We start from the raw sequence: 23961 nt of genomic DNA, 5'->3' as shown, positions 1-23961 counted from the left end.
TTAAGGCAGGGAGGGTGTGAGGCCAAAGGGATGGGACATGAAGTCAGGGAAGGATAGGGTGTGGGATTAATGCAGGCATGAGGTGTGGGGTCAGGGCAGGGATGAGGTGTGGGGTCAGGGCAGGGATGAGGTGTGGGGTCAGGGCAGGGATAGGGTGTGGGGTCAGGGCAGGCATGGGGTGTGGGGTCAGGGCAGGGATGAGGTGTGGGGTCAGGGCAGGGATGAGGTGTGGGGTCAGGGCAGGCATGGGGTGTGGGGTCAGGGCAGGGATGAGGTGTGGGGTCAGGGCAGGGATGGGGTGTGGGATTAATGCAGGCATGAGGTGTGGGGTCAGGGCAGGCATGGGGTGTGGGGTCAGGGCAGGGATGAGGTGTGGGGTCAGGGCAGGGATAGGGTGTGGGGTCAGGGCAGGGATGAGGTGTGGGGTCAGGGCAGGAATGAGGTGTGGGGCCAGGGCAGGGATAGGGTGTGGGGTCAGGGCAGGGATGAGGTGTGGGGTCAGGGCAGGGATGAGGTGTGGGGTCAGGGCAGGGATAGGGTGTGGGGTCAGGGCAGGGATGGGGTGTGGGGTCAGGGCAGGGATGGGGTGTGGGATTAGTGCAGGCATGAGGTGTGGGGTCAGGGCAGGGATGGGGTGTGGGGTCAGGGCAGGGATGAGGTGTGAGGTCAGGGCAGGGGTGAGGTGTGGGGTCAGGGTAGGGATGGGGTGTGGGGTCAGGGCAGGGATGGGGTGTGGGGTCAGGGCAGGGATGGGGTGCGGGGTCAGGGCAGGGATGAGGTGTGGGGTCAGGACAGGGATGAGATGTGGGGTCAGGGCAGGGATAGGGTGTGGGGTCAGGGCAGGGATGAGGTGTGGGGTCAGGGCAGGGGTGAGGTGTGGGGTCAGGGCAGGGATGGGGTGTGGGGTCAGGGCAGGGATGGGGTGTGGGGTCAGGGCAGGGATGGGGTGCGGGGTCAGGACAGGGATGAGGTGTGGGGTCAGGACAGGGATGAGATGTGGGGTCAGGGCAGGGATAGGGTGTGGGATTAATGCAGGCATGAGGTGTGGGGTCAGGGCAGGGATGGGGTGTGGGGTCAGGGCAGGGATGGGGTATGGGGTCAGGGCAGGGATGGGGTGTGGGATTAGTGCAGGCATGAGGTGTGGGGTCAGGGCAGGGATGGGGTGTGGGGTCAGGGCAGGGATGAGGTGTGAGGTCAGGGCAGGGGTGAGGTGTGGGGTCAGGGCAGGGATGGGGTGTGGGGTCAGGGCAGGGATGGGGTGTGGGGTCAGGGCAGGGATGGGGTGCGGGGTCAGGGCAGGGATGAGGTGTGGGGTCAGGGCAGTGATGGGGTGTGGGATTAATGCTGGCATGAGGTGTGGGGTCAGGGCAGGGATGGGGTGTGGGGTCAGGGCAGGGATGGGGTGTGGGGTCAGGGCAGGGATGAGATGTGGGGTCAGGGCAGGGATAGGGTGTGGGATTAATGCAGGCATGAGGTGTGGGGTCAGGGCAAGGATGGGGTGCGGGGTCAGGGCAAGGATGGGGTGTGGGGTCAGGGCAGGGATGGGGTGTGGGGTCAGGGCAGGGATAGGGTATGAGATGAATGCTGGAATGGGGTGTGGGGTCAGGGCAGGGATGGGGTGTGGGGTCAGGGCAGGGATGAGGTGTGGGGTCAGGACAGGGATGAGATGTGGGGTCAGGGCAGGGATAGGGTGTGGGATTAATGCAGGCATGAGGTGTGGGGTCAGGGCAGGGATGAGGTGTGGGGTCAGGGCAGGGATAGGGTGTGGGGTCAGGGCAGGGATGAGGTATGGGGTCAGGGCAGGGATAGGGTATGGGATTAATGCAGGCATGAGGTGTGGGGTCAGGGCAGGGATGAGGTGTGGGGTCAGGGCAGGGATAGGGTGTGGGATTAATGCAGGCATGAGGTGTGGGGTCAGGGCAAGGATGGGGTGCGGGGTCAGGGCAAGGATGGGGTGCGGGGTCAGGGCAAGGATGGGGTGTGGGGTCAGGGCAGGGATGGGGTGTGGGGTCAGGGCAGGGATAGGGTATGAGATGAATGCTGGAATGGGGTGTAGGGTCAGGGCAGGGGTGGGGAAGTAGGTTAAGTTTTTTTTTGTTTTTTTTTTTTGCTGTGTTTCCCTTTAAGACATCATTGATTAACATTTGTTGCCTAACGGAACTGTGATGGGAAGAACTTGTGACTAAAAGCTCCTGGGAGAAAAAGAGTTGAGAAGAGCAAATAAAATATTAGTACAGAGAAAGGCCTCAGAGATCATTTAGTTCAATGCTCTCGCTTTGTAGATGACAAACTGAGGCCTCAAGAGACACAGAGGTGTTTCTGAGGTCTCTCAGCGAGCAGAGCCATGGTCCACTCCATCAGAGGCTCCCTCACCTGCTGGGGCAGCAGAGCACCTGGCACACCACAGAGAACACAGCAAATATTCACACCGAATCAAAGAGCTGAATGTCCAACTGGGCATCACATGTGATCACTCTGAAGACTCGAGAGTGGTCACAGGGACCAAAAGCTTCGGGGAATTTTATGGGCACAGTTTAAGATGGAGAGAACTCTAGCTTATTTTTGTTCTGCTACTCGTTTTTACTTCTTGAAGGATGCTTTACTCCTCCTGGTGGTGTTTTCCATGTGGCTTTACTGGAATGGCCCCAGAGCCCACTGTCCCCACCCCCAGACAGGATATGGGGTGGGGTGGAGGGGGACAGGGACTGTGCTCTCACTGTGCACAACGGTTGAGTCCACCAAGGGGCCCACGTCGGGGATGGCGACGGTGACACTGGTGCTCTGGGTGGTGGCCTTGTCTGTGTTGGCCGTGATGCAGGAGAGGTCGGGTTCGCTGTGGCTGACCCGGCCCATGTCTAGCTGCACATCCCCCAGCAGGGCCTGCTCACTGCTGCCTTCAGGCTCCTGCTCCGTCAGCACCGCGTCCTTCCCCACTTCCAGCTCAGGATGGGGCAGGACTAGGGGGGTGTTTGCCTCATCAAGGGCTCCTGCCAGCCCGGAGCCCCTGGACAACATCAGACTGTTGGTCCTGTGAAGAAACAGGAGGAGAGAGCTGGTGCTCAGACACTGTCTCCAAACGGCAGGTGTGCCTGGCACGAGGGGAAGGCGGGGAAGCTCGGGCAGGCTGACGAGCACAAGGCCACCACTGCCTTCCACCCCACCCAGCCAGGCAGAGGCACCGAGACCCATAGCCCACTGCCTATTCCCGTCCTTCCATCCACAACCCACTTCCACAGGCCCTCGTTCTCAGGTGGACAGAGCCCACTGCCTGTTATGTTCATAAGTGCCTCATGAAGTGTGCAGCATCATTTCCATTTTATAAAAGGGGGAACTGGAGCTCAGAAAGGCTTATATTGAGAAACGCCTAACAGTGGCCTGTGTTCTGTGCACTCACTCACCTCCTTAAATCCTGGGCTCTCTCTTCTTGGATCGTCGGCTCCTTGGCACCATGGTTGCCCCTGAGCTCGTGGTCCTTCTCCCCTTCAGCGGGCATGGCTTCATCCAGACTGCGTTCCTGGCTGGCAGACCTGCTCCGGGAGGCCGAGGAGGACTCCTTGCCTTCCGTCCTGACGCGGCGATGCCGGCTGCGCCGCTGGCTCTGCCTGTGTCTGGCCCGGTCCTCGAAGGTCACCACAGCCTCTCCTCCCCCAGCCTCCTGCTGAGTCGGGTCACAGTTCCCATGACAGGACCTGGCCAGCCACGGCAGCTCCCGCTGGCCCAGGGACAAGGGGGTCCTCTGGTTGTCCAGGGCACTGGATCGGTCCCCTCCCTCCCCCTTGAGGGACCCGCCACGGCTGATGCGCTCCTCATCGAACTTCTCCAGGGCCAGGCCCAGGGCCAGGCCCTCGATGGCCCTGGGTCTCCGATAAAGACTGGGGTGGGCGTTGAGTGGGTTGAGGGGGCTGAGCGGGTTGAGGGGGTTGAGCGGGTTCATGGGTGGCGCCTCCTCCCTGTTGAGGGCCTCCTGGCTGGACATCTGCATGTGCTTCCTCAGCTGGCTGGTGCGCTGCTCCCACACCGACATGTGGTGCCGGCGCCTCCGCTCCCTCCTGCCAAGGGGAAAGGGCAAGGCCTCGGTCAGAGCCCGAAAGTTGCAGGCAGGGAGGGAGGGTGGCCGCAGGGGCCATGTGAGAGGGCGGGACACATGGTGGGAGCAAATGGGAGCGCCCAGGACCTGCAGACAGGAAGCACAGAAAGATGCGAGGAGTGGGCGGGCCACACCTGAGGAGCTCATCGGCCGGCTGCCTCCCAGCCTGGGCACTTTCCACTCCAATCTCTGCTTTGCAGTAGCTGAGGGGTGGCTAGGCGTCAGCCCTGGGAGGCGTTCCAAGTTCCCCAGGGCCTGCCGGGGCCGGGCAGCAGTCCACAGGCTTACCACATCTTCACTGCCCTGCTCTCCTTGCTTTCGGGGCATCTGCTTATGGCCCTTGATTCAAGGTCAAAGTTGTTTCCTCCTCTCTCCCCCTCCTCTCCCTTCCCTCTCAGGTAACCTCCTGGGATGACGAGGGCTGAAATGGTCAGATACCATGGAAGGGTGAGAAGAGTGCCAAGCAGACTTATTACAAAGTCTTGATATCACCCTCAAAAGCAAGAGTGCTGGGAGTCTCTTCTACAATAGCTAATAAAAGCCACAGAAGACTAGGTGCAGAGACCGCCAGCAGCTCATACTCAAAACCACAATCGAACATTTCAGCCCAGGGGCCTAGAGGAGTATTCATGGGGCAGCAGGAACACACGAACAAGACACGTGCAGAAGAGCAACACAGGAGAGGGCTCGCTGGGTGGAGGGGACAGTCACCTCCTCCCCCCACCTGTGCCTGGGTGCACACCTACAGACTGTGAAGGGGACACACACATGTACCCACACGCACCCTCACAGAGGCCCACACGTAGCTATACACAACTGCCTACATGAGAGGTGTACCCACCAACACTAACACGACATATACCCACTCACAAGCCAGACAGAGGAGGGAAAAATGCACAGGTCACATACTTTAGACACACACTGATGTAAGCACATGTTGAGAGGTGCAGAGGGCATATCCACAGATCATGTGCACGGAACACACACACACACACCAAGGCACACACTGACATGCACACCCGGTGCCACTTTGTCTACGGCAAGGACAATGACACATTGTCCCACGCCCACACGTAACCACTCACAAACACGCAAACTGGTACACACATACAGGTGGCTGCTGCGTGGCTCCCACATCGACATGTGGTGTCTTCTCCTTCTGTCTCTTCTGGGGAAGAAAAACGAACAGGTTCAGTTCACCCCAACCTCTAGGAACCTCAAGCCCCACAGCCATCAGCAGATTTCCGGAGCGGGGCGCAGAGTCCTCTGCGTGGCCATCGGCTCTCCATGTGCCTGTTTGCCCTCTGTAGACCCCCAGTGTTCGACTCTCCAATGGAGTGACTTTCGATTCCTTGCTATGTGCAAATACATGGATCTAGTTTTTGAAGCACACATGCACAGGCACAAAGGCTATGCCATTTCATAGGATACACAGCTCCAGATGCTCAAACATCATGCCCCACAGGCACGCACACTTCCACCTACACATCCTTCAGATTCCTACTGTGGAAATCCTGTAGACGTTGCTGAGTCGTTTTCTTCCCCTCCCCGCACTCATTTCTAGGGCTAGCATAGCACATTCATCGGGTGTGGCTCCCCAGAGCTCATCACTCCCATAGCAGACCCTGACCCAGCTTCACTAACATGCAGGGGAGCAAATGCTCTGCCATGCACGATGTCAAGGCTGCAAAGTGGTCCATGGTCAGAGGCAGCGCCATCTTTCCGTAGGTCACCATCCGTGTACTCCAGGATGTGAGCAGTGACCTCCGCATTTGAGCAATGCAGAGGCCCTGGCTGTAGGCCCTGTTCTATGTTCAGCTGGGCAGAGCACAGTATTAACCTTCACAGCCTTGTACAGAGAAAACTCTCTTCCATGTGCATATTGTGTTTTTTCAAACACAACATTCGAATGGCAATGTATGGGCTGTGCCCACAAAAGCAGACAGGACACCTGGAAAATAAGCTGTCAGCACAGGGTCAATGCTCAGGTAGAGGACAGCACATCTGGACTATCCTTGCAGTAAGCCTGCCCCAGTTACTGGCCTGATGAACTCAGTCCAGCCCAACGGGCCCTACTTGGACCTGGGAGGTTGGCAAATGCTGCTCTCTCCTGATAAAGCTGATGCCCAACCACGAAAAACATGCTAGGCAAATTAATCCCACTCAACTGTCACCTCTCACAGGTCTGCAGAGGAGCCCCACACACGGTGGGGCTGAGGGAGCAGAGGCAGCTAGAGGCCCACTCTGGGTGTCTGGAAGATGCACAGTGCACGTGTGTGTGGCTGCCCAGGAGCACCCACTGATGCAGACATCGTTGTGGAGAAGCCTGTGAGCTCCTCAGCTGAATACATCCCTCAGCATCAGGGGCCGACAATGCAACAAGGCACAGGTGGGGGCGGGAGTGCCGAGAAGCACGGGCAGATACAGAAGTGGAAGCATAAGCTCGAGACAGGCAGCATGCACACCTGCTCGGAAAAGCACATCACACCATCTATTTGCAAATTCTCAAATATTCAAATACCAGCTATCCAGAAGCATGTGTGTAAGAGTGTACATACGTGGATTCTTTCTCTCACGCACACAAACATGGGCATTCACCTCTACTCACACATGCACAGATTCAAACTTACATTCATACCTGAAATCACACAGAGAAGCATCCGCATGGCTCCAACTCGTGTGAATGCAACCTTGTGTACACCCCACAATAGCCTTGTGGATAGGAAGGGCAGGTGGCATTCTTCTCATTTCAAAGATGGGGAAATAGAGGTTCTGGGATCGGAGTGGTTGTCTCTCTGAGGTCACGGAGTATATTAGTGACAGAAATATAACTAGCACTCAGGCACTTTGGTTTTTAACAGTGCTCCTTCTGTTTCTCCATGGACAGTCATGTTTGCACTTAAAGTGTAGTCCAGAAATCAGCAGTTTCGCCTCAACACCCAAGCAGGGCATGAACACCTGAGCAAGGCATACACAACTTAGCAGTGTACGCACACCAGTGCAGGGCACACACACCTGAGCAGTGTATACACACCAGTGCAGGGTACACACACCTTAGCAGGGCATATTCACCTGAGCAATGTACACACATCTGTGCAGGGCACACACAGCTGAGCAGGGCACACACACCCGAGCAAAATGCACACACACCTGAGCAGGACACACACACCTGAGCAGTGTATACACACTGGTGCAGGGCATACACACCTGAGCAGGGCACATACACTTGAGCACTGTACACACACCCAAGCAAATGCACACACACCTGAGCAACGTACACACATCTGTGCAGGGTACACACAGCTGAGCAGGGCACACACACCCAAGCAAAATGCACACACACGCCAGCAGTGTACACACACGAGCAGGGTACACCCACCTGAGCAGTACACACACAACTTGAGCAGGGCACACACCTGAGCAGTGTACACACACTTGAGCAGGGCACATACATCTTAGCAGTGTACACACATCTGTGCAGGGCACACACAGCTGAGCAGGGCACACACACGAGCAAAATGCACACACACCTGTGCAGGGCCCACACACCTGAGCAGAGGATACACACCTGTGTAGGACACACACATCTGAGCAATGTAGACACACCTGTGCAGGGCACATACACCTGGGCAAAGGACACACAGGTGCACACATCTTTGCAGGGCACACACATCTCTGCAGGGTACACATACCTGAGCAGAGTGCACACGGCTAAGCAGGGCACACACACCCGGAGGTGGCTCCACACCAGCAGCACATGTACAGCACCAAAGCCCGGGTCTCTGCTGGTCTTGGATGTTTGCATCACCTCCTTCCACCTTGCAGTGCCCTGATGATGCACACTCTGCTCCATTCCCACGGCCCTGTGTCTACCCACATTTCATTCATTCTTTCATTCCAGAAATAGTGAGCTTCTACTCTGGGCCAAGCATCGTCCCAACTCACATCTCTCTAAACCCACTTCTCCCCCAGGCTTCTTCATCTCAGTAAATAGAACCACCCACTCCTAAGTGACAGCCAGTCCTACCCATCCACATTTTTGGATACCTGTATGTGTTTTTAACCCAAACTCATGAGTTCAGGGAAGGTGGAGTAGAAATTACTCAAGGCCCAGAGAATATTCCAGAGAGGAATATTCCCTATCAATCTTTGGCATTTCCCTGTCAATTTTTAACAATTTGGAAGGGAATTTTTCTCTCTCACTCACAGAAGAGGGATCTAGGGGCCAGGCCTTGAGTTTCAAAAGGCAAAGGCAAGATGATGGCCATGCAGGGAGGGAGGTCCCCCTGTCACAACCCTGGCATGCCGCACAAGGCAAGGAAGAGGCTGCCTGGGAGCCCTTCACCCAAGCTCTAGCTAACCTAGGGCTCCTCTCTTACTAGCTTCAACTAACAATGACAGGGGCATTGCCAGGATAGATTTCCACCTCCTGGGGGTCTCAGACCCTCCCACAGATGCCCCAGCACCACTGACCACGCACACAGTCCTCATGCAGGCCCAGATGCAACAACAGGAGCTATGTGGTTCCACAGTCACTTCCCAGTCTCTCCTCCAACACCTCCCCCTGTCACCACGCAGAGACTAGGCCACACAGGGCCCACGCCACCTGCCTGTAGCTCCACCACAGGTCCAGGCTGGATCCCCGAAGGAATGGATTCACCGCTCTCCTTTATCACCTCCTGTTATCTCCCTAGTCCACTTCAACTGGGTTCTGTTCCAACCTGGCCACTGAAACGGCTCCTGTAAGGTCACTAACAGCTTTCATTTTTCCATATGGAACGGTCCCTTTTCTGTTCCTCATCGTATGTGATCTTTCTACAATATGTAGCACCGGCACCCACTCCTCCTTCCCGCGGAGTTTTCCTTCACGGATTTCCAGCACACTGTGCGTCCTGTTCTTTCTCCTGCCTCCTGTTCGCACTCCCTTGGTCTCCTGGGCTTGTTTTTCCTCTTAAGCAGGAGGAGCACTGTCAGCCACTGTCCTCAGCATTTGGGTCTCTGGGTCATCCGACCCATACTGATGGCTTAAATACCATCTAAAGGCGAATAACCTCCCCCAAATCATTGTTTTAATTCTGACTTTTCTTCGCTCCAGATCCAGGTAACCAATAGCCTACTCAACGCTTGGATGCCTTAGAAGTGTCTCAAAATGAACTTTAGATTTCCACCAGTTTCCAGGGATCCGGTAACTACCACCGCCCTCCAACCCATTGCTTAGCCCTCAAAACATTCAAACCTGCGATCAGTTTTTCTTTCTTCCCTTTTATTCATCCTCACCCCTGCCACGTTTAATCCATGAGCTCATCCTGTTGGCTCTCTCTCCCAACTACAGACTGAATGGGATCACTCCTCACCTCCTCCATTTCCCCCACCCTAGTCTAAACCCCATCCCCTCTCACCTACTTTACTCTGAGAGCCGACTCTTTCCCTGCCTCCACTCTGGCCCCTACAGTCCATTATGCTCCACAGAACAGAATGACCTTTTTAAAAGTGTCAGTCATATCCTATTCATCCTTCCACTTGAAGTCCTCCTGTGATTTCAGCTAGAATAAAAGCTAAACTCTTCCACTTGGACTTTAGGGACCTCAGAGTTGGCCCCTGCCCCCTCCCTGGCCCTGTCTCTGTTTCTCCTCATTAATTACACATCAGCCATGCAGGACCTTGCTGGGGAACACTATGCCTTCAAAATGTCACATGACCGCCGTCCACACATTTGGGTCTCTGCTGCAAACAGCGCCTCCTGAGGGAATCTCTTCTGGCTTGACACAGGCTGCTCCCAGCCAGCTCCTGTCCTTCTCTGCCATAGGACCCTGCTTCATTTACGTATAGCACCCGTCACTATCTGAAATGATGTGTGTGTTTATTATCTATCTCGCTGGCTAACAGTTCCATGAGAACAGATCCTGTCTTGCTCACTGCTGTATTCTCAGGCACAGTTCCTGGCATGGAACAGGTGCACTCCTATAACCAATTGTTTTGTGAGTTGATGAACTGGTTGTTAGCACAGGAGCTCAGGGATCAGTGAAGGGGGCAGCTGACTCACTCGATCGAAGGCATGTTGGGTGCAGACATCGGGCTGACCTCCTTGGCCTTCTGCAGTGCATGTTTCTGGTTGAAGGCCTCTTCTTCCTCCTGTTCATCCTAGACACAAAGCAGAGATGGCTTGGCCTGGGATCCCCAGGAAGGAGAGTAGCTTCCCGTGGCTCTCCTAAGAAGGAGTTCTGAATATCAAGAGAAGTGAGGAAGACACAGGAAGAGGATAAACAAGGCAGCGAGATGTTAGGTTGGCTGGGAGACCTATGATGGCCAGATGCCAGGCCTCTTGGGAGACAGCAGCCTCACAGCTCCACTGTGGCTGGCAATCCTTGTCTCCATCCCAGAGCCATCCACAGGCTGCCCAGGAGAATCAGGAGAAGTCTACCCCAACCCCTAGCCCTCAGTAGAGCTGGTTATGACTGTGGAGGTCAGTAGCAGGACCTGACACTTCTCAGATGTCCTACAATGTCTAGAAGCAATAGAGCAGGGGCCTTCCAGGCAAGGAGCCTGCCGAGTGAAGTGCTGAGTGCCCCGTTGCCGTGTCTTACCTGCACAGCTAAGTGGGTGCTCAGGCAGAGATCTCATCCTGTCAGCATCATTCCTACAATTGTCCCCTCTATGTGATGAACCCAGGGAAAACCAGCTCAGGTAAAATGACTAGAGCTGATAATAGTACATCCATCTTCAGAGCATGCTATGGTTTCTCACAGGCATTATTTCACTTGATCCTCACAGTAAACCTATGAGGTATACGACGCAGGTACAGCATTCCCGTCTCACACATGAGGAATCCGATGCTAATGGAGATTGGGAGTCCAAACCAAGCCAACACAGCCAATGGCAGGCGTGGGACTCAGACCCAGTTTCTCAGCTACTAAAGCTGGTATTTTTCCTACCATTTATGCAGATACGAAGACCCTCAAGGATGTACAAAGAACATCACAGAATGCATTGGAAGAAGCTCGGAAATGACAGCAGGATGCTATGCACCTCTGCCTAAAACCACATCGGCCCTCTCTATGGAGAGAAGGGTTTTTACTCATCTCTGTAGACCATCCCACTGCGGTTAATGTTGCCTCCCCAGACTGGGGAAGTTAATCAGAAAAGGAAAGAGCCATTCTGTGAGAAATTTAGTATCTGGCTTCATTGAAATTTCCCCAAAACGACCATGGCCACTGGAATAATCCAACAGCCATAGCCCGGGAACTGTGATGGCCGTGACCTCTCTCCCACCAAAACCCAGAGGGTTAAGTCACGTGATCTGGGTCACAGTGCTATAGATTGCAGTAGCAGAGATGGAAGTGAAAACCAGGACTCTAGAATGTTCTTGACTCTTCATAATCCTGGAAAGGACTCCTTTGAGGGATCAGAGAAATTAAGATGTTATTTTCTGTGTTTCTTGAGGCCCCCAGGCTAGATTGAGGCTCACCAAACTCAATAAAAGTGAACCAGGCTTCCTTCAGGGGTGTGTGATTATCCAACTGTCCAGAAGTTTCCAGAAAGGTCCTTCCTGGCAGGCCTGAGTCAGACAATGTAGACTTTTGGAGAGGGTTCCAAAAGCTGGAGGGTACCCAGTGGCATTAGAGAAACATCAGATCCCTAGAGAACAATGCTTACCTTGGTCAGCTCCTGGGCGTTGGCCAGATTATCCACAGCGATAGCCAAGAACACATTCAGTAGCGTGTCTGGGGTGATGAATTAAGGATGGGCAAATAAGAAAAGCCAAAGTCTTCAGCAAGGCTGAGAGGTCACCTAAATGATCTTTCCTGCCTGGGACACTAACAGGAACAGAAGCTACCCTGAAGATTCACTTAAGCAGGGGCTGTGAGAACAGAGAGGGAGAGGTTGTACAACTCCGTTGAAAGGAGAAAGGATATGTCTTCCCTCCTTTTGCATATCATCTCTTTACCCAGGATAAAGAAATGCCTGAATTAAGCCACCTGGGGGCCAGATGGGGTGAGAAGAATTAAGATACTGTGAAAAAGTATTATTTGGTCTTTAACTGTGTTTCCTGGCATACAACTCTTAAAATCCTTAGAAACTCCAAAGTGTTATCTGGTAGCCCCTAGGTAGCTTCTGCATGGGGGCTGGTCAGCAAACCAAGGCAAGGTTGGAGGGTTGGAACTTTCAGCCCTAACCCCCAATCTCTAGGGAGAGGAGAGAGGCTGAAGGTTAAGTTGATCATCAATGGCCAAAGGATTAATTAATCATGCCTATGTAATGAAGACTCCATAAAAATCCAAAAGGACAGGGTTCAGAAAGCTTCTGTATAGCTGAACATGTGGAGGTTCCTGGAAACTGGCACTCCCAAGAGGGCATGAAAGCTTCGTGCCCATCCCACATGCCTTTCCTTCTCCCTCTCTTCAACTGTATCCTTTGTAATATCCTTTATAATAAACCGGTAAATGTGTTTCCCTGAGTTCTGTGAGTCACTCTAGCAAATTAACCAAACCCAGGAAGGGGTTTATGGAAACCCTGAATTATAGCCTATGGGTCAGAAGCACAGGCAAAGTCACCTGAGGCATGCAACTGTCATCAGAAGGCAGGGGCAGTCTTGGGGATGGAGCCCTCAACCCATGGGATCTGATGCTATCTCCAGGTAGAAAGTGTCAAAATTGATTAGAGGACACCAACTAGTATCCGCTGCAGGACTGCTTGCTTGTTGATGGATTAAAAAAAAATCATGCCTTTGGTCACAGAAGTCTTCTGTGTTGATTGTTGACGAGTAAGGGAACACTCTGAGAAAGAAAAAGCACTTTGAGTTTGTTCAGCCACATTCAAAAGGTCTTTAGACAGCTGTGGCCTTTATCCATAGCAATACCAACTAAGAGAATCGCTGAGTGAGATGTGTAGGAAGCTCAGTGTAGGAGCTCACGTCCCCATTCTGGGAGGCTGGAATTGAATCTCACCTACACCAATGAGCATCACACTATTCTGTCCTTAAATACAAAACAAAGTGAGATTCCACAGCTCCTGCTACTGAGCATCTCCCCAAAATGAGATGCTAACTTCTCGCATTCTTCTCATGAGGGTCCTGAAGGGTTCCACAATTCATTTAACAAAATGTCACACAGCAGACATGACTCACTATGAAATCCACTCCTATGCCATACTCTAGCCCCTGAAATCTCAATTTCCAACTGTCTTCAAAGCCTATGTGTTGTGGAACATAGAACTGTTCTAGCATCGAAGCCCAGCTCTGACAACCCTCAGAATATCAGGAAAATCACGGTGCCATTGGGACTCGTAGAGCTTCCACGTCTGTGACTCACTGCCTCGCATTCTTTTCATGAGTTTCTCATATTGTGCTTCTAGTCTGATCCAACCTCTAGAAGTTTTCAGAGCAGAAAACGTAAAAGAGCACGTCTTCTCTATGAAACTATGAAAAATGCAAAAGTACACCTACATCCCACGGCTCTCCCCTTTTGTTCTGCTAATCCAAATTCACAGCAAACCCCACTCTCCAAAAGCATCTAACAGTTGTATAAAAGTCTGCCGTTATGAATCACATGCAAATAAACTATCTCATTTGGCATTCACCACTAAGAAAGGAGATAAATATTATTATTCAGTTGTGAAAAATAGAAGCTCAGAGTGATTAAGTAACTTTCCCAAAGTCACACAACTGATACACAGAGTTGCTGGAATTAAAACCCGAATCTCCTGGTCTAGATCTTGTGATCGGATGGGGCACTGGAGTGAGATGGAACTGGTCTTTAGTCTCCCTTTACAATTTAGTAGTTATTTTACTTAACTGAGACATTTTTTCTTTGTCTTATAAAGATTAGATGAAACACTGGCTATAAAGCACTTAGTTTAATGTCTCACGTGTAGCACAAAGATAATAAATATTTGCTGTAATTCGTAGTAATAGCATTCATCCTAACACTAATTTTTGAGATCTCACTATGTGGCAGGCTCTGTTCGACATTAGCATGTAATTAAATCATTAGTGCTACAATGTGCCTGCTATTTCAGCCTACAGTGATCTCTGCCTTCTCTAATATTCCCCAGCTCATAGTACCTCCAACCATTCAGTGTAACAGCCTCCTGTGTTATTATTCGTGTACACGACAGATTTGGATGTTTGTATTATTGACCCAACTAGTACACAAATGCCTTCAGATCAGGATCCTGATTTGCTTTAGTACACCAAACAATGTCCACGCCCCTGTCCCATCAACCCACGCTCTAGCACCACCAGCACCAATACCTCCTCAAATGCTGGTCCAAGAAGGCGCGCAGCTTGAGGAGGTACATCTTGAAAAGGATACAGTTGCCAAACAAGGTGAGCACAATGAAGTAGATGGCCGACCACATGCCTGAGCTGACCCCGCCCTGGGAGCGGATCCCATTGTACATCACCTCATTCCAGTCCTCACCCGTCAGGATCTACACAAAGCAAATGACAGGCACATCAGAAACCCGGGCTGGTGGAGAAAATGGGGTCAATACCGAGGGCAAATTCTGGGCCTGGATCTTTTGCATCTATCCCCTTGCTTGACTATCCTGCCAGGGAGTTATTTAAAAAATAGTAATTCCCATAAATAATCCTAAACTTTCTTTTGACATGGAAGAGAATTTTAGGCATTAAAAACAGAAGGAGAGCATCAAAGGGAAAGGTTCTGTTCCTCCAACTCCAGAGTGTCTCCTACCTCCAGCTTTGCAAGGTCCTTGTGGAAATCACACAGATCAGGTGGTCTGGTCATTATCTAACTGTCCTCAGAGCTGCCCAGATACAGTGTCTGGAACAGCAGCATGATTAGAAAGAGCCTTGTGGGGCTGCAGCTCAGGAAACTTGGGTTGTGGTCCAACCTCAGATTCTGGCCAAATAGAAATTTTCTTTAGGTCTAAGACACTATTGATTTTGAGTTTTCCCATGATTTAAACAGTTGAGTTTTGGGGGAAGTGAGGGTGAAAAAGAGATCTTGTTAAATAAACACCATTAATTGGATGCCTCCTTAAATGGGTTAGAAGATGCCCCCAGATTTCAGAAAACCACAAATGTGATTCTTGGCTGAATGTCTCAGACTCAGCATCTCCTGAAAACTTAAAGATGTGGGAGGAGGACAATGAGGTGGTCCCAACAGAGCTCTCATATTATTGGCAAGAACAAAGCCACAGAAGTTCTAGGGATTACTGTTGTAATGACTGCTGAACTAGAAGGAGTGCCTCATCCCCTGGGAGGAGCCTGGTGAGGAAATCCGAATTCCCCCGACACTCATCCTTGTCTCGTGGTGTGCAGTCCAAGGGACCCCACACAGCACTTCTGACCCGTCAGCTGGCCTCATACCTGGAACACGGTCATGATGGCTGCAGGGAAGGTGTCAAAGTTTGCTGAAGGAGTCCCATCATTAAAGTTAAACCTGAAAAATAAAATGGAGAAAAGAATGGAATGAAAATCTCACATACCAAGTTTTTCATTCCCAAGATCGTAGTTTTTTCTTTTCTCCTTTCTTCCACACCCCATCCCCATTCCCTACTTTTTCCCAGTTCCACTTAACTTACAGAGACTGTAACAGTTGCTACTATTGATGAACTATGCACTTTGAAGGATGTGGGTAATAAGACAGGGGTTGGGCTGCCCATGCTGCACGTTTCAGGGACAGCACCAAAGACATGGGTCCCCAGAACGAGAACTCTTTACAGCATGAAAGGAATAAAATGGAGAAGTTTACTCCACATACACACTCACTCAGTGGTCAATTCAGGCCATGGGCAAGGGCAGACAAGATAATCGTAACATGGTGGACGGAGTTAATGACCCTAGCCCAACACAGGCTATGACTGGGTTTTGAGCCTCTTTTGGATGGAAAGCTTCTGAGCACTTACCTGCCTCCAAATAACTGCATTCCCAGGAGAGCAAAGACAACGATGAAGAGGAAGAGGAGGAAAAGTAAACTGATGATAGACTTCATTGAGCTCATCAAGGAGACCACCAAATTCCGTAGGGAAGCCCAATACCTACAAAACCCAGACAATGTGACAGCTGTGGACGCTGCATACCAAGTCACCCCCGCAAGCCCAGCTCAGCATCTGCCTTGTTGTCTATGAAATCAGCTGCATTTGTATATTTGTAGGAAGTAGAGAGGGCAGCAACCCATTGCTCCCCTTGGGAATGTGGCATCATAGATATTTTTGGTTTAATATTTGGAGAGGAAGGAAGAGCTGAAGAATAGAGAAGGGGTGGGGCAGGGAAGGGATATCTCCCCCAAGGGTGAAAGAGGAGATGGAAGAAAGTTTAAGTCAGAAAGAAGGTTCTACTCTCAAAGTCATTGGGAAAAGTCCAAATTCTGACCACTTACTTGGTTATTTTAAATATTCTTAGAAGCCGGAGGGCTCGCAAGACACTGATTCCAAAAGATGTACCAGGTCTGAAGATCGCCCAGACCACTTCAAAGATACTGCCCACTGTGACCTAGAGAAGCAATGCCAGCCACAGTGAGAGGAGGAGGGCGGGGGAGGGCGGGGGAGGAGGAGGGGGCATCCTAGCACCCAGCACACAATCAACAGCTCTCAGTGGGGGACGGGGAAATAAAAACTCTCCTCTCCCACCAGCGCTACCTTCAGTGGAACTACCTATGTGGACGGCTGCCACCTCGCTCCCATTGCTCTCCAATCCCCTTCCTAACTTTAGCACTTTGTACTGTAGATTGGCTTCCTGATTCCTGTCCTTGGTGAAAACGACAACAACCAGTTGCTGCTTCTGCTGCTCTGACACTACAACCCCCTGAACAAAGTGACAAAGGAGTGGCACTCAAACCACGGAAACCAATTTGAATTAGTACAAGTTGCATCTCAACACAGACATTTCAGAGGTCTGCATTCTCTCATCGTCCTAAAATTTAGTGCTAACAAGAACATGTCGGTCCTTGATGTAACAAATATCTTTCAGTCATTTGAGGTCTTGCATCCTTCAATGCGACACTTCATGGTGATGTAGGATCTAATTGCTACAAGATGCAGCAATTTCAGATGAACATTTCAATTTCCTTTTGTTTTAATTATGTATTTATCTAACGTCCACTGCGTTCTAGACATTGTGCTAGGAAAAATAACAAATATTAATCCCGACTGCAATGCTGAAAGGTATGGACACAAAGAAACTGAGGTTAAAGTGATCTCTCACTAGCTGTTATGCCTGAAAATTGCCCATACTCAGAACCATATGTTCCAAGTTAAAATGTAGATTAGCAAGTGCTCAAAATCTTTAGCACCTAACTAACTGAAGCTTTGGCAGAAAAAGTAGTGGGACTGGCAGAAAGAGAAGTGGTTCAGGAGCCCAAAGTTCTGCGACCCGGTTCTGCTGCTAAGTGGGTATACGAACTCGGTCACGATAGCTTCTGCTTATTCTTGTTTAAGTGGGAAGACTAACTCCTGAAATGTAATATAGTTCATAGGACTCCTGTAAGCAGCAGGGGACAAAAAAAAAGGTATGTGAAATCACCTTTAAGTGTTAGCGTAATATATACATTTAGATATCCATACTATGTAGAAGGTAAACGGCTAGCTGAGATACTCTATGTGGGGACGTGCTAATATAAGGGTGTGTGTGTGTCTTTGTATGAGGGTCTATCTAGATAATTATCCCAATTTTAAATGGAAATAGAAAAACAAATATATAAGCTTCTCTTTCCTATGGAACCACCTCTAGAATCAAGTCCTTTGTCCTCCTCAGGCTTCCCCCAAGATAATAAGTGGTTCAAAACTCTGCCTATGGGTAGCGCTGTAAACTCTCACGGAGCCGTACACTTAAGTGTACCCTCTATAACGCATGTGTTACATTTTAATAAAAATATTAAAAATCAAGGAGCTTAGAAAAACAAACCAATCAACGCTTGCATGGGAAGGATTCACTGACTTCTGAATTCCCTTTAGCTAATCTTATCTATTCTGCTTTTATATATTCTCACTTCAATGCCTCATGCTGAGTAAGGAGCAAGCTGCTTATCTAAAACCAGGGCCTATCAACACGAAGCAGAAGCACAAGCAGGCTTTCGAGGACTTACCCCAAAATCAAAGCAGTTGAATGAAGAGTGAAAATAAAGGCGAGGCCCCATGCCATACATCTTCAGAGACATCTCCAAGAGGAAGAGTCCCAGAAACAGAAATTCTGCATAGTCTGGAAGTATTAAAAGTAGAGCATTGGTTCCACGTGTGGGGTGGGCTCGTGCACCCCTCAGCTAGCACACCTACCTACAGCAGAGCTCACAGCAACTCATGGTCAGGATACTCAGTGGCCATGTCAGGTCAGGGCTGGGCAGAGCCTAATGATGTCTGAGTACCCTCTGACTCAGGCTGAGTCCCAGGCACACTCAACAAATCAGCATTTCTCTCTTTAAATAGGTAGGCCTGTCACTGGCCTTCATATGGCTGAGAGCCCTCAGCGGGGAAAGAGAAGACTTACTATGTCTTTGATGAAAGAGCTGGAATCCTCCCCACACATCCAGCGGGGACAGGCCCCTGACCCTCAATCTCACCCAGTGGCAGTCTAATCCAGAGCTGACCTAGCAGCTCTTCTTTTGGTCTATTTGACATCTCCACTGCCTTGAGAACTTCCTGCCCAGTATTTCCATGATCAAAACTCCCTATCACTGAGCCTCCTTAAGAAAGGAAGTGAAGGCTTTAACGGTACGAAAAGGTGTAACTTATGCTATCTTGTTGATTCATCGACAATGATCTGTTTACCTAAAGAATGAAAGCTGGAAGCAGTCACGAGATACTCCAGCCCTGCTTGAGGACAAGGTGGCCTCCCTCACAGTGCAAAGAGGCAGAACCCCTCCTAACAGGGCGCTTTGCTCTCTTGTGTTCACACATGCACATCAAGCTGCCCCACATGGGGGCTGGCAGAGGAGGCTTTAGAGAGAGGCTTTACTTACAGAGGAGGTGGGTGAGCCACTGGGGCTGGTTGTGATGGACGATGGCCACACAGGCAGTGTTGAGTGCCACAAGGCTCAGCACAATCCAGTAAAACACCTGGGATTTAACCATGTGGCGAATGGAGATACGCAGAAGCCTTTCCTTGTGCCGGAAATAAGAGACCCCATCTACCTTTGCACTTTTGATACTGGCTCGAGCCAGAGGTGTGCCTAAGGGGGAGAAGGAAGGAGGAAGAATGAGGCTGCAAAGTATCCTGTGGTCACCCTCCATGGTCAGGAAGCATTCGAAGGGCAAGACGCGCTGCTCTAGTCCCAGGGGAAGGTGACCGCCACATTGCAGGTTTGGGGAATCCCCATCTTGTGGGCTCCGTAGTTTCAGCAGGCAGTGACCCTGTTTTTCCTCTCTGGGCACTCTCAGTCCTAGGGAACGTAAGGAGTCCCCAGGCAGGACACCAGTGTCTTGACTCTTAATAGGATCATGTTTATGTTTGCAACAGATTGGGCTTCTCTCTTGCCCTTTCCTTTTAAATATGCTTCAAACACTGGAATCTTTCTGCTGCATTGGTGATATTTCTACCACTGGCAGCACAAAAGAGCAATGAGCTTTATAAGTCTCTTCTGCTTTTCAGGATGGAACAAGACCTGTCCCTTTGTCTGGGGAGGAAAAACCTGCCATCGGCCACAATCTCTAGGAGAACCTGAGATGGAACACGTCACGTTAAAGAATTGCCAATCAGACTGAGTTTAAATTTCACATGATGGAAGTAGGTGGGGGCTGCTGTGGTTAAGCACATGGTTTCAAGATCTCACATCTGGGTCCCTGGAAACCACAGTTCCTCCGAATCCTTTGAACAATGTCCCAAAGTGAATTCTCATCATCACACCCAGAAGAGGGCGGATACCTCTGCAAATGGAATACACCTGCCACACCTGAAAACACTGGGTTGGATTCTTAGCCCTAAACCCCATGAACCCCATGTTTCATGTGAACAGCATCCCCAGGTCTTTTTTTCTTCTTTTTCTTTCTTTTTTTTTTTTTTGGTAATCTAGATTTGATTTCTGCCCTTTTCCTTAATTGCATTCCTAAATTCCAAACTCTTTGGATTCTTTCCCTCCTTGTGGTGCTTCTCAAAGGCAGGATATTCCTTTTCATGGGAGACTCAGAGAGGTAAAAGATCCAACTGGACCCACTCACCCACAGAGGAGATATCAACACAGTGCTCATCACTGGAGTCTCGGGTCATGGCCTCTGTCCGGCTCCTTTTGATGGTTGCCCTTCGAAGCACTACACCAGGGAAAGGGAAGGCCAGTGAGAGGCCACAAATACTCCTAGACCATTCTAGATAAAATTTGAGGACTGCAGGCAAGAGGCCTTGTGTGAGGTCCCTGTGACACAGGCCTTTAGTACCTGAGCCGGGGTAACAGAAATCAAGGATGCCTACAGGACCACAAATGCTGTGCTCACCAGCACCTCCTGAAACACAAGGGCTCTGGAAGCGATGCTAGAGCCTGTCTAACTGCAGGAGGTAAGCAGGCACTCCGTGTCCATCTGTCCTGGCTCTTCAACTACAATGCCACCTCCTGGTGATGAAAGTAGTCTCAAGGTGATCCCCTCACATTTTAAGAGACGGTCCCTTTAGATAGCATTGGTTGTAGGATGGCCTTTTTCTTGCTCAGTATCAATCACATGCCTTGGAACAAAGCAACTCTTGGGTTTCATTTTCATCACTTTAAAAGGCATTTAAATCTGTGACTCAATTCCCTTCATTTTAAAGCATGAGGGATTTTATGACAGAAAGACTCTCATTTCAAATCCCAGAGCACCCTCTTTTCTTTCTCCCCTTTTGATCAAGAGAGATTGCCATCGCCTAAGAGGGGGCAGACGCAAACAGAATAAGGCATCAGAGCATTTCCTTACCTTCTAAGGCGGATGTTCCAGCATTTTTATTTTCTTCAGCGAGCATGACTTCCTCTATATGGAAACAAATGGTTTGGTAAATTATCTGGAAACGCCAAATTATTCTGCAAGACGAAAATCCCTCAGGGACAGCTCCAGCTCAGGGCAACAGAGAGAGAGCAGAGTTCAGAGCCTGTCATAGCCACCAGCTTCAGAAAGAAAGCAAGTGTCACAGAGGGTGCACAGAGAGCTCCTGAGAACAGAAAGGAAGCCTCGGGTAGGGGATGCCTGGGGGGGAATTGGTAACAGTCAGCTCTGTGTCTAATACCTCTATTCAGGAGGATACCTGTGAGAGGAGGAGAGGCTAAAATCCCCCAAGTTGATAGGAATGAAAAATTTCCATTTCTGTTTTTAATTCCACCCAGCTTCCCATCTTTCCTAACTCCCTGAACTTCTAGCAACAAGAGCTTGCGTAGCTTCTCTTGCCAGTGGCCACTGGTCATAACATCTACACCTTCATCCAGGAGCTGAGCCCACGTTTTGGACTTTAGTCTATGTCTCTGAGGAGGGGTCAGAGGAAGACACCCAAAGGTCTTTGGAGACAGCAGCAGGGCTCGTGGGCTTCCTCCTGTCCCCACCGCTTCAATCCTGTCTTGGTTGACCAGAGCTTCAGCCAAAGAGGCTTGGGCCCATCGTGAATTTGTCTCTAAGGTATAATGAAAAAAATAAGTATTTGGTTTTTGTCTCTGGTTCCTGGCAGTCCTTCGAACGAACAGCCTCAGGACTGGAGGCCAGAACTTTCAGCCTCCCCCTACTACCACTTCTGGAGAGGAGGGGGCACTAGAGATGAGTTTAATTGCCAATGGCTGATAATTTAATCAAGCATGCCTGTGTAATGAAATATCCATAAACCCCCCTAAATGTGGGGTTCAGGAAGCATCTGAGTTGGTAAACATATCAATGAGTTGGGAGGGTTGTTCCCAAAGAGGACGTGCAGCTCTGTGTGCCCACCCCCGTTCCCTGCCCTATCACCTCTTCTACTGGGCTGCTCCTGAGTTGCAGCGGTTCCAATACAGTATGGTTGTTCCAAAGTTCTGTCAGTCATCCTAGCAAATTACTGAACCTGTGAAAAGTTGGGGGGCTGGTGGTGTGGGAATCCCCAGATTTGTAGTCAGCCAGGCAGATTTGCTGATTGCCCGGAACCCTGCTTTTGGCTGCCATCTAAAGTGGGGGCAGTCCTGCGGAACTGAGCCTTTAACCCGAGGGGTCTGTGCTAATTTGAGGTAGTATTTAGTGTTAGAATTTAGCTGATTGTTGAACACCTAGCTGGTGTTAGAGAACTGAAGGATGGTTGGAATGATATATTTGCTTGTTGGAGTTCTATAACGACACCACACAGTCCCCTGTGCTCTTCCCTCTTGGCCCCCAGGAGCAGTCCTATACTCTACTGAGGTGTCATATCTGAAGGGTAATATTTTCTGTTAAGCCTTGCTGGCCCAAACCTCACTAGCATCCCTCCAAGTGCACCAGCAAAACAGGGATCTGATGGGATCCTGCATGTCCTGTGAGGAGTGATGGGATGAGTTTTGAGCTCAACCCACAAGCCAGGGAGCTGCAGGCCTCAGTGAACATTCCCTGAGATCCCAGCTGCTGGGGGAAAGCTTGCTGCAGACCCTACTACACAATGGTTTAATTCAAACACTTTTTAACAAGTAAAAGGACAAGATAGGTGAAAGTCATTACCATAATTCCAGCTGCAGATGAAATGGAGAGTATATAATATATTTCCTAGGGAGGGGAACATTTTAAGGCTGGGATGGTACTCACAGGATGGCCGTTATTACCAAGTCATAAATGTTTGCTTTCTTTTTTAAGTATAGCCTCTGGCAAAATGCTAAGTTAGCAGGTTAAGTGTTATTGGTGGGGTGCTCCTTCCTGCAGACATAAAGGGTTTTTAAGTCATTTTATAGCACATGTTCGGAGGGCATCATTTTAAAATCAGGTACTTGTTAAAATACCTCATAGCAACTTTAATTACCTTAGCCAGACAGTCACTTTTGCTGTGCACACTGTCTGGGCTTTGGGGTGGGTAGATCTGGGGACCCCCCAGGACAGATGGAAGGTGTGTGATGCTGCTGAGATCTCTGGGAAGCACTCAGGGCTCTGGATGTGCTGAAGCCACCCCCCTTCCTCCCTACCCCGTGCCTTTTGCCAAGTTCGCTTTAGAACTTGAGTGTCTTTCCAGGGAAATGTAACCCATATGTCTCTGATTCACTCGCGCTCCATTTGTAAAGGGAAGGGCCAGGAAGCACACTTTGACGTCGCAGTGCGTCTTTTTTCTTAGAAGGAGGAGAGAGCTGGCTTTGCCAACTGGAAGAAAGGGAAGCCTTGGAATTCTGTAAGTATTTGAAAGGCAGAGCCCCAGAGAGCAGCATACCGTGCCGCCTGACCTGTGTAGGTGGCCAGGGCTGGGAGGGCTCCTTCCTGGATCTGCTGCCAGCTCTCTTAGTGGTCTGTCAGATGGCTCCTCCGCTGAGGAAGCCAAGGACAGCTGGGACCATCAAGCTGCCTGCCTGGCCTGCAGGCAAATCTGCTTGCCCTCCCATGGCAAGCCTGAGTTAACCATTCTGGGAAGAGGTAGGGGATATTCGTGTCCGCTTCATCCCTACACAACAGCCTTGGAGGAGAAAGGGCGAAATGCGAGTATAGTCAACATACATCGCTCATGTTTCCATAGGCTAAAGGGAGTGCAGATGCCAATCATATATGTACTCTCCCAGCCCTCGGAGATCACCAAAGTTGACTGCAGAGTTTAGAGAGGGTTTTTGTGTGTTGGCATTCAAAGTAAATTCACAGTGTCATTCCAAAGCTCCTACAGAATAAGGCTTAAGCAACTAAGCACTAAGTCATACTCTAAATTTTTCCTGTGACCTCACTTTTGTGCTATGTTTTCTATTAGGAATAGAGAAAAGATACTGACTGTCTTATGTGTATTTTTTTTATTTAAAATAATCACTATTTCCTCTGGAAGAAAATGAAGATATATAATACTAATGCAATCC

At 50.3% G+C, this 23961-nt stretch overlaps 1 protein-coding gene across 1 annotated transcript in view; it reads right to left on the bottom strand.

The window, feature by feature from the left end:
• CACNA1E (calcium voltage-gated channel subunit alpha1 E) overlaps nt 1-23961 on the bottom strand; it is a 336624-nt gene that overhangs the window by 70677 nt on the left and 241986 nt on the right. Inside the window, exons 9-21 of the mRNA XM_064370632.1 lie at nt 20921-20974; nt 20198-20287; nt 19003-19212; nt 18133-18245; nt 16429-16541; nt 15956-16087; nt 15417-15489; nt 14398-14515; nt 11741-11808; nt 10131-10228; nt 5199-5255; nt 3399-4049; nt 2718-3028 (exon numbers count right to left, since the gene is read on the bottom strand). Coding sequence (XP_064226702.1) covers nt 2718-3028; nt 3399-4049; nt 5199-5255; nt 10131-10228; nt 11741-11808; nt 14398-14515; nt 15417-15489; nt 15956-16087; nt 16429-16541; nt 18133-18245; nt 19003-19212; nt 20198-20287; nt 20921-20974 — 2088 coding nt within the window. The remainder of the gene's footprint in view (nt 1-2717; nt 3029-3398; nt 4050-5198; nt 5256-10130; nt 10229-11740; nt 11809-14397; nt 14516-15416; nt 15490-15955; nt 16088-16428; nt 16542-18132; nt 18246-19002; nt 19213-20197; nt 20288-20920; nt 20975-23961) is intronic.

The sequence above is a fragment of the Aotus nancymaae genome, unplaced genomic scaffold, assembly GCF_030222135.1.
Source record: "Aotus nancymaae isolate 86718 unplaced genomic scaffold, 86718_ANA_hifiasm-v0.15.2.pri h1tg000108l, whole genome shotgun sequence".
NCBI lineage: Eukaryota > Metazoa > Chordata > Mammalia > Primates > Aotidae > Aotus > Aotus nancymaae.
Note: the sequence above shows the minus strand (reverse complement) of the source record. Positions and strands in the feature narration are given on the sequence as shown.